The sequence below is a fragment of the Impatiens glandulifera genome, chromosome 1 (genome assembly GCF_907164915.1).
Source record: "Impatiens glandulifera chromosome 1, dImpGla2.1, whole genome shotgun sequence".
Classification (NCBI taxonomy): domain Eukaryota; kingdom Viridiplantae; phylum Streptophyta; class Magnoliopsida; order Ericales; family Balsaminaceae; genus Impatiens; species Impatiens glandulifera.
This window is the reverse complement of record NC_061862.1, coordinates 71990801-72001611: the sequence shown is the minus strand read 5'-3', so window position 1 is coordinate 72001611 and position 10811 is coordinate 71990801. Positions and strand designations below refer to the sequence as shown.

The 10811-nt window shown below is 23.1% G+C and overlaps 1 protein-coding gene across 2 annotated transcripts; it reads left to right on the top strand.

Annotated features, from left to right (window-relative positions):
• The first annotated feature begins 1904 nt into the window (after positions 1-1904).
• Positions 1905-7735, top strand: LOC124921475 (protein PIN-LIKES 7-like). Of its 2 annotated transcripts, XM_047462144.1 has the most exons (12): positions 1940-2017; positions 3666-3714; positions 5486-5709; positions 5805-5884; positions 6044-6168; positions 6244-6368; positions 6450-6647; positions 6719-6838; positions 6993-7093; positions 7192-7244; positions 7322-7507; positions 7603-7735. In XM_047462144.1, the coding sequence occupies exons 3-12, from the start codon at positions 5575-5577 to the stop codon at positions 7725-7727; spliced, it is 1248 nt and encodes a 415-aa protein (XP_047318100.1). In that variant the 5' UTR covers positions 1940-2017; positions 3666-3714; positions 5486-5574; the 3' UTR covers positions 7728-7735. The 2 variants fall into 2 exon arrangements, with proteins under 2 accessions (XP_047318099.1, XP_047318100.1); XM_047462143.1 differs by lacking the exon at positions 3666-3714 and having other exon boundaries at positions 1905-2017.
• The last annotated feature ends 3076 nt before the right edge of the window (positions 7736-10811 follow it).

Genomic DNA, 10811 nt, shown 5'->3' with positions numbered 1-10811 from the left:
TACATATAAATATATATATATATATATATATATATATATATTTATATATATTTTTGTTGTTGTTATTTACACTTTTTTTATTCCCTATTTTTATAATTCATATTATCAAATTATCATTCATTTTTTTTTTTCTTTTTCAACTCAAATGCAAGAGACCAAATTCTGAAGAGAGACATCCATGTGTATGATGAGTACCTCATATTATCTTTCATGTTAGAACTTGTGACCACAATATTGAAAATATCTTCACCTCAACCTTAAATTATATATAATAATTAATTTATATATAAAAGTAAATAAAAATAATTAATAAACATAGAAAGATTGAATATATTTTTTAAAATTTTAAAATATATTTCATTTAAAATAATATATTAATAGAAAATAAATTTTTTTATAATTTTTTGTGTGTTTTAAGTTTTAACTGAGATAAAAAAAAAATGCATTGGTCCTTATCAAAAGAAGTTTCAATATTCATTCAAATTAAATAGTAATAATAATAATAAAACAAATAATAATAATAGCTATTAATATTAATCAAGAAAAAACTAAAAACTAAAATATTAGATAATAATATCTTATTTTATCAAATACTTAATTAAAGAATAAACTGAACTAAACATATAATAAGTATTTTGAATAAAATTTGATCAAAAACAAAATAAACTGATTAAGCTGGAATATTTGTAAAGTGAAATGTTATTATAACTCTAACATAATCAGTCGCAATTTTATTTTAGAAAATGGTCAATTACTAAAATTGAAAATATTTTTTTATATTACATTACTTAAATTATAAATCAAATACTCTTTACAAAATAATAAGATTAGAATGTGATTTATTCTATTGGTATACATATAAATTCTAATCATGATTTAGAATATAATGTAACTTTTTGTTAAATTTGTATATAATATTTTTAAGATTATAATTCACATTATTTTTAAAATTATATTCATATTATTTCTCAAATTATTATTATATTTTACAAACATCATTTATTTTTTCAGATTACTATTTAAATTATAAAATATGATAATAAATAGATTGCAATTTTCATTTTTTTAATTCAATGATTGAGATTTGTTCAACTATTATAAATTAATAATTAATCACAGTTCACAAATAGCTCATATCTCACCAGCAAAATTCATTGTCGTCCACTAATAACAAACCTGGTTAATTAATCTGAGTTTTTAATTATTATAAGGTATAGTGAGTTTTTTCTTTTAAATTTTTATTAAAAATTTTAAATCTCATTTTTTTAATAATTCAATTATTTAATTAAATATTATTATTTAATTTTTATAAAATTTAAATTTTATAATATTATTATTTTACTTTAATAAAATTTAAATATAAAAGACATAATAATAATTCAATTAATTAAAATTGAAATAATCAATTACGTACTTTTATAATCAGAAAACAAGTTTGTATAATAATATATATAAAGGACAATTTGAAAATATCAGTCTATTCATTTATTTTACAATTTAATAACAGCTTGTTTGATATTTTCCAAGTCAATTAGCAAATATTAAAATTCCTTAAGATATGGAATTTGCATTGACATTATTATTATTGGAATTTCAATTCCAAATTCACAAGAATTGAAATAAAATTACAATGATTTTAAATTATAGAATTGAAATTCAATTTTAATTTTTATATTTGAAAAAGAAAAGAAAAGAAAAGAAAAATAATTTAAATATATAATATCTATATTATTAAGATATTTATTTGAGATTTAAATAATAATAATAAAAAGATGGTTTAATAGAAAAGAAAAAATGAACAAGTCAGTCACGTGTTTGTTTTGTTGGTAACAATCTTACTATGAAAGGATTTGGTAATTAATTAAGGTTATTAGTTATTACTTACTTTCCTTCCTTTTAAAGGAGGGGTTGTTTATATACACTTAGATTGTGCTTGCTATATTGCTTCATTCATTCCATTCATTCATTAGCTAAAGACAGACAGAAGGACGGAATCCATCTTCTACCATCGTCCAAGGTCAGATCTCTCTCTCTCTCTCTCTCTCTTTCTCTTTCTGCGTCCAATTCTGCGGTTTAATTAACATTCTCAAACTGAAAAGAGACTTGTACGCACCACCTAATTCGCGCATACATACATATGTATGTTTGTTTGTCTTTGAATCGCCTCCTTCGCCTCCTCTATTTATGGCGATTGATATTCTTCGATCGTTGTTTGATTACTCATGATAGAACTGACCGAGAATAACTTCTTCTCCATCGAGTATTGATTTCTCGATCTAGTCTAACGATCACTAATTAGCTCTACTAGTAGACTAGCTAGAGACTGCTTTCTATTTCACGTCCCTCCTTCTCTCTGCCGCAATATTATGTTGCAGCAGGTTCTAACTACGATTTCAGTTCCTCATCAGTTTTGCTAAAATTAATTCATGGTTTACGTATCAGTTTATCATCAATATATATGCAATTTGAACAGTTTGATAGAGATTGATTGTTTGATTCGATCATCATTTTTGGAATTAGGTGAGTACTCGTGATCTTGTTTGACTTTTCTTTCTTCTTCTTCTTTTCTTTTGAATATATATATAATCAGTAATTTGAACAGATAAACCTGCAGATCCTATTAATTAATTAATTAGCTCTTAAACTTAACACAGATCTACTCCTCCATTGATTGTATTCATTTCTTTTGAATTTTAGAAAATTAGTATAATTTTTAATTGAAAAATGATAAACTCAAAAAAAAGAAAAAAAAAAAAAAAAAATCAGCAAAAACAAGTCCACAAATCAACGCGGCATGCCAGGAGGGTAAGAGAGAAAATTTTAAAAATGTTTCGAAACCCTCGTTTCGAGTTCTAAAACGTACGCGGGTAGAAGGGAGAAAATTAAAAATGTCTCGAAACGGGCATTTCAGGACAATTTTTTTTTGTCCCGAAATGAGCGTTTTCAGGTCGTGGGAACAACCTGGCAGGTCAGTGGTCACGTCGAATTCGTAGACTTGCTTTCGCTAATTTTTTCGTTCACTCCTAATTTCTTCTAATTAGACAATACTATTTTTACTTAGTCTTTAGATATCAAAATCGAATTGAGACAAAAAGAGCAATGCAATTTTCAAACTAGATTTTGAAATCAAGCTGGTTCTTATTTTATTTATTATATCACTTTAATCTTAACTTTTATTTTATTTTATTTTTTTTCTTTTAAACTATATTTTTGACTTTTTAGAAAAAGTTAAATCCAGACATTAGATTTTAAGAGTAAACTCTTTCTATTTGAGTTAAGCCGGTTATTTATTATGGAAATTTGTTGGAAGTATATGTATATGTTATAAATAAAATGTATTTTTAACGAAGACAAAACATTTTCATGAGAATAAAACTAGTTAGAGTGATTTCTCTAAATTTTTGTTCTGTTTTTTTTAAGAAAAAATTTTGGTAAAATTGTGTAAAAAAATCTGTGACAATTTATGTCTTATTCATTGTTTAATCTTCTCCTAATATTTTAAATATGTGTTTATAATTATAAATAAATATTAAAGACCTCTACGAATTAGAAGATGAAATTATATATTATGTGTAAAATTTTCTTGATTTTTTGTACAAGTTTGATATGTACCTTTAGGCTTTAAATAGTGACTTATTTTTATTTATACTATTCCTCACTTACAGATCAACAAAAAATGACCAACAAAAAAACAACATTGAGTGGGATTTGAAGGTAAATATTATTGTCTATAATTTTACCACATTAAGGATGATTTTCTTAAGCTTCATAATATAATAATGAATTGATTTTATAAAGACATGTTTTAGTCTTAATTGCGTATAGCATACACCCTGCCTAAGTGTTAAATCAACTGAGTGCTAAATTATTGGTTAAGCATAAGAAATGTTGCTACTTTTTTTAATCAGTCATTTCAATGAAGAGAAAAAAAATGGGAAGCTTCAAACATACAAGAAAATACAAAGAAAAAGTAACACAACATGGAAAAAACAAACAAAAAGACAAATCAATCAGCCTACTTTGTCTAATAATAAGTCCAAAACATATATAGCAATCAATTCCTCCTAAGTTGTTCAAGCTTCTCTTAGTTTCTCATGTTCTTATCCCTTTCATAAGAGAAAGCCTGATTTGATTTTAAGGTTATTTGAATAACCAAGTGTTTATATTCAAATAACTTTGTTTAATATTAGTTATAGAAAATTAAGTTCTTTAGAGTTATTTGGTATGATGTACAACTATATAGGGTATAAGTAATATACGACTATAAAAGGTAGCGATGTATACAATGATATAAGTTATATATATTATTATTGTTTGGTTGAAAATATAAGAAGGATAGAAGTTGTATATGTTTATAATTTTTTTTAATAGATAATATTAAATTTCAGTATAAAAATAAATTAATATTTTTATTCTTTAAATTTATTTTTATCTCTGTTAATTATTTTTTAATTAACTTTATTGATATTTTAACTTTATTTTAATTAGTTTAAATATTATTAACATTATATCAAATAAATAAATAAATAATAATTTATTTATTTTATTATTTTAAATTAATAATAATATATAAAATAAATAATTAGTATTATTTCATAATTTGGTTTAAAATATGAAAATAATGTATTTTTTTAAATGTTGATTTAATGAGTATTTAATAAGAGAGATAATAATAATAATTAATATTATTATTATTATTATTATTTATACTACTAATTATAAAATAAACAATAACTTTCTTTATAAAAATAAATAAAATTTTAATTATTTTAATTTTTAAATAATAAAATTTATAAATAAATTCATTTAAAATAAAAGAGTAAGTAATATATACTGAAATGAAAAAAATAATTAAAGCTTAATAATTAAATTTTATTGAAAGATTAAATAAATAAATAAATGTTAATATTAGAAAAATGGAATAAAAAAATAGTTAAAAGATATTAAGAATTTTATACCTTCTTGAAACATGTGTAGATGTTACTAATTTATATAATTTTTAAAGTATAAGTTATATAATTTTTAAAGTATAAGTTATATAGCATTGATTTGATTTGATTATAGGTATATAACTAAACACTTTTATAATATGTATAATTATTTTTTATTTTAAATAAAGAATATTTTAGTAATTAGTTGATGATGTGATGTAATTGAGTAATTGTTGGGATACTTATGTTTTTCTTCTATTGATATTAAATATAATACAACAAAGTACTATGATAAAGATAGTAAATCTTTCGTGTTATTTACACCTTTTTAATAATGAATCAATTGCAAAACAAAGTCAACAAATTTTTTTTTTGACAGAATCCAAGCCACATTTCAACATAATCCACAACAAAGCCTAAAGTTCTTTAATGAACTACACGGTTTCGAGGATACATGTTGTGTTAGATCATCATATACTTACTACCCTGTTTTCTATTTTCTTGCTTATTACAAGAAATTGTCTTTGTCTAAAGTAAATGTTCTTAAGTTCCAGCTGGTTCAAGTTCCTTAAAGACTCTGCTCCTTAGTTGCCTGAAGTTGTTACATAAGAAGTTCTGTTTTGCGTGTGCGAGGCACAAAAGGATGGGGTTTCTCTCGCTTTTGGAGGTGGCTTCTATGCCTGTAGTTCAAGTGCTCTTAATCGGCACATTGGGAGCTTTCATGGCAACTGATTACCTCAATCTTCTTTGCACCGAAACAAGGAAGTCCTTAAACAAGGTTTGAACATATATAAAACATAGTTTCCTTTTTCTGATCCCACAAGACATTGTTGTTCCGAAATTGAGATGGGTATTGTCCGTCTTTTGTTGCAGATAGTGTTTGCGATTTTTACCCCAGCACTTATGTTTGCAAGTCTGTCCAAGACTGTCACCTTTCAAGACCTCATCAATTGGTAATTGATTGAAATCATGATGCATGTAGTACATATATATATATAGTGTGTGATTTTGTTGTTTCATTTGTAATATTTTTGCCTTTATTCACCATCTTGATTAGATTATTTTTTAGATCATTATTATTGTCACAAGCCATTTTTAATGAATATTGTCAGGTGGTTCATGTTTGTGAACGTTGGTTTGATCTTCTTTTTTGGAGGATTACTTGCATGGATAGCAATAAAATTACTCAAACCAAGGCCTCATCTAGAAGGCTTGATTATGGCTACATGTGCATCGGGTAAACCATTAATTCTTTATTTAGAATCCATTCATCTAAATTCTTACTTCTTATTTATTTATTTTTTTGTGATAGGAAACTTGGGAAATCTTCTCTTAATAATAATACCCGCGATCTGTAACGAAGACGGTGGACCTTTTGGTGATAATCACGAAGCATGTAGTTCCCTCGGTCTTTCGTACGCATCGCTTTCCATGGCTGTAAGCAACATTCGTCGTCGTTGTTGTTATGTTACTTTTCTTTCTTGGTTATTAATATTTCATTATATCAATTCTCAACAGCTTGGAGGTTTCTTCATTTGGACTTATTGCTACCAATTGATTAAAAATTCAGCCTTGAAACACAAAGTTAATCCAATTAGTAATGAAATAGCAAAGAGACCAAACAAAGATTTAGATGGTGATCATAACATCACTCTGCTCTTGGAGGGAGGACAATCTGAAAAATCAGATTCTATAATTGGAGGAGAAAATGAAAGGGTAACTCTACTTAATTAATTATAACATAGACTTTTTCTTGATTAATTTATTTTATTTTTCCTTGATTAAAGGTCTCTTCTGAAGCAAATTCAAGCAAGTTGGAAATGGAGAAGACATCTACATTGATAAGTGTATATGAATTTTTCAAACAAATATTGATGGAGCTTATGGCACCTCCAACATTTGGTGCAGTAAGTCCTTTTAGACCCCTTTGTTTTATCGTATGGAATATTTCAAATCATTCTCGTCAAATATAACATTTAATTTGGTATAACTTTAACAATAAAGAGTCACAAATAATAATTATTTAAAAAAAATAATTAATTATGATTTAAAAATGAGCAGTTGATTGGCTTTGTGTTTGGATCAATTCCATGGCTGAGAGACCTTCTAGTTGGCAAAGATGCTCCTCTTCGCGTTATCCAAGACTCAATAAAACTCTTAGGGTAAGTAATTATATAATTAAACATCTATATATTGATACAAATTAAATATAGAATGATATGTTAATAATTAATTTCTTAATTTCTCAAACATTAATCAGTGACGGTACAATTCCTTGCATTACCCTCATACTAGGTGGAAACCTTGTCCAAGGTATGAAAAAAGATCAGAAATATAATTCAATAACAATATCGATCGTGTTCTAATTAAACATTATTATTATTTGTTAGGGTTACGTAGCTCGAGCATGAGAAAATCTACGATAACTGCAGTTGTATGCATAAAATGTATATTTCTTCCTATGATTGGAATAGGGGTAGTAAAAGTAGCCGGAATCCTTGGATTTCTTCCAGCAGATCCTTTATATCGATATGTCCTGATGATTCAGTTTGTTCTTCCTCCTGCAATGAACATAAGTATGTGTTATATATATATATATATTCAAAATTAATTATAATTGTCTGTAATTATTTTTATATGTGTTATAATTAATTGAATTATATATATATAGGTACAATGACTCAGCTATTTGATATTGCACAAGAGGAATGTTCAGTGCTATTCCTTTGGACTTATCTTATGGCATGTGTATCTATTACTGTATGGTCCACTGTTTTCATTGCTATATTGTCTTGAAGAAGAAAGAAGAAACAAATTCAGGTTCTACTTCTTTATTGTAATCAATTCAAATTAATTTGGATTTTATTCTAAATCTATATATATCTGGTATATATATATATAGTATCAATAGAATTTTGAATATGTAATTACTAAGTTAATGTTGGCCATTTTATTCTTGTTATATATATTTTTTAAATTGTATTTTATGGTTTTCATTTTTTATGTGTTGAATTTCCAGCTTTCTATTGACTATGAGTGGGATTTTTATGTATTCTAATTAACTTAAAGACAATTTATTGTGTTGCCTTTTTTTGTTTCTTTATTTATTATGTATTGGGTTTTTTATTGTATTTGGGGACTAATGGAAATTTAGTGTATTATTCTTTTTCTTTTTAAGTTTAGATGTAATTGGACAGGTGAAATAGCATAACATTGTTGGCATAGTTTTTCTAAATCACTAAAATAATTTAAAAACAACCAAATTTAACATTTAAAAGGATCTAGCAAATCTCACATTTTGTAAAAAAAAAAATGTAAAAGTTACAGTTTGACAAAAAAAAACACATAATATTTAATTTCTTTTTTATATGTTGATTTAAAAGTTGAACAAAAATTCATTTATTTGATTTAATTTTATTAACACAATAGTTTAGTTCAAATTATTAAAAAAAATGAATTGTCAATCCTTAAATTAAAGTTGGGTATGCAATTAAAAATAATTGTTATCATGATATTAATTATAATAAAATATTAATTAGCCTGATTGCTATTTTATGTTCTTACTTGTATGTTTTTATTAAATGAAATTCGTAATTTGCTATATGAGACTCCAATAATTTTAGTTATTTTAGAATTTTTCACTGACAAAAAAAATTATTTTTTTTAAATAGTATTTTTTTTCTTAACTAATTTATCAAATTTATAAAAACAATAAAAATTCTTTTTTTTTATTTTTCTTATTATTTCAACCCATAACACATTTTTAAGGTATTCAAACCGTATTTAAGGTATATTAAAAAAATAAATAGTTAAAATTTAATAAAATAAAGTAAAAGTATTTGGATTAATAAATTAGATTATTAGATAGTTGAAAAGAAATAAGATTGAATTTAATTTTTAGAAAATTTTAATATAGCATTTTCAACCAATTCTTTTGATATCATTTCAGGTATACAAGTGAGGTAATAAAAGTCTTGTAGTTCATTTTTAAAAATTAATATTTTATGACAAATTATGATTATTTTTAGTAAAAAATGTCTTGATGAATTAGATAAAAATTTAAGTGAGAATTGATCATTTTTAAAATAATATTATTAAAAATTGATTTAATCTTTTTTTTTTCAAATATTATTTTGTTTGGAAAATAAAAATATCATGTACTAAATAAGCTCTAAATACTGAACCAATTTTAATTTTCTTTTACTAACTATAACATGATATTTTTATTTTTTACTATACATTTAATTTTTTTATTTTAAATTTTATTTTTTTCTTAATAGTTTTTTATTTTTTAAATTTTAATTTCTTTGACAGACTCTCTCTTCTTATTTCTAAATTTTATTTTATATTAAATTAAGTTTTTTAAAATAATATATTTTAAATAGTTGTTAAATATTTATATGTAAAGTTTTTATTATAGTAATTTATAATGTTATTATAATCGTTTGTTTTTGTATTATAAAATATTTATGTAATTATTTTTAAACAAAAAATAATAATAATTAATGCTATTGTTTAACAAAAAAAAATATTAAATTATTTTAAAAATATACTATTCAATTTAATATTAAATAAAAAGTAAATTAAAAATAGATAAACAAAACAGTTAACTATAATGAAATTTGAAATAAGTAAATAAAAAGCCTAGAGAATATATTTTAAATTTATTTGTTATATACATGAAATAAAATTAAAACACTATATAATTTAAAATCTTTTATGTGTTTGAATGAGAAAACAAACGAGAAGAAAAAGTTAGAACATTCAAAAAAAATATCAAATTCATTCATTCACTAATCTTGAATATTTTTATATTGTTTTATTTACATAATATTGATATTTTACAAAAACTAGTATGTATTATAAATAATTTTTATGTATTGAAAAGTGTTGGTTAATAATTCATTAATATTAATAATATAAAAACTATGACTAAAATATACAACACTTCTTCTACATTTAAATATGTTTTAAATATTTTTATATACGTTTAAAATTGTTTATTGTACATGATTTTTTATTTGAAATAGTTACTCTTTCCAACGTTACAAAATTAAGAATCTAACCAGAATATAAACAATTTTTATTATATGATCGAAATTTGACTACTCTTATAAATTAATTTAAAATTATCGGTCTAAAATTCAATTAGTTGTTTTTCTCAAATTTTATGTAATATAATATATTCTTTTAATTTAAGAAATTTGTGTAATAAGTTGAATAATATATATATATATATATATATATATATATATATATATATATATAATTTGTGTATAGTGTTTGAAGTCATTCAATATTTAAATATATGTATCATTTAATAGAGGTTAAATTACATTAATTTTAACACTCCACTTAATATATGGTTGGATTCCAAGTTTAGCTCGGAGTTGTTAGAATCTCTTTTTTTGGAGTGTTTTTGTGAGAATGTTAGATACATACTTTTTAGATGACAAAATTCCTATGTTTGAAAAAAAAAATTAATAAAAAACAATTTGAATATATATTATTAAGATATTTGTTTGACATAACTTATTAGGATAGCTCAAGTATCAAGAATTTTTGTTTAGAGATCGATTCTCATAAAGAAAAAATATCTTGGACATTTTAGTTTATTAAATTTAAAAAATATTAATTATGTAGTTTAATTTCCTATATTCATATTATTATAAAATGAGGGACAGAGTTAAATATAATTTATAAATTAGTGATTGGGTTCATAAGGAAGGCTTTTGTTTTGGTAAAATGTTATCCTCAAAGTTGAAAAAGTTTTAAATTAAGTAACATTGTCCCTAATTAAGGAAATATCACTAATTATGGGAAAGACAACTTGCTTTCTAAATAAAAACCATTATTCATTATTTTTTCATAAATCAAATA

What these genes read in the sequence shown, in the direction of transcription:
- LOC124921475 (XM_047462143.1), top strand. Translation starts at nt 5,575, where the DNA reads ATGGGGTTTCTCTCGCTTTTGGAGGTGGCTTCTATGCCTGTAGTTCAA. An exon ending in TTGGAGGAGAAAATGAAAGG is followed by an intron (nt 6,648 to 6,718) that starts GTAACTCTACTT and finishes CCTTGATTAAAG; the next exon opens with GTCTCTTCTGAAGCAAATTC. An exon ending in CACCTCCAACATTTGGTGCA is followed by an intron (nt 6,839 to 6,992) that starts GTAAGTCCTTTT and finishes AAAAATGAGCAG; the next exon opens with TTGATTGGCTTTGTGTTTGG.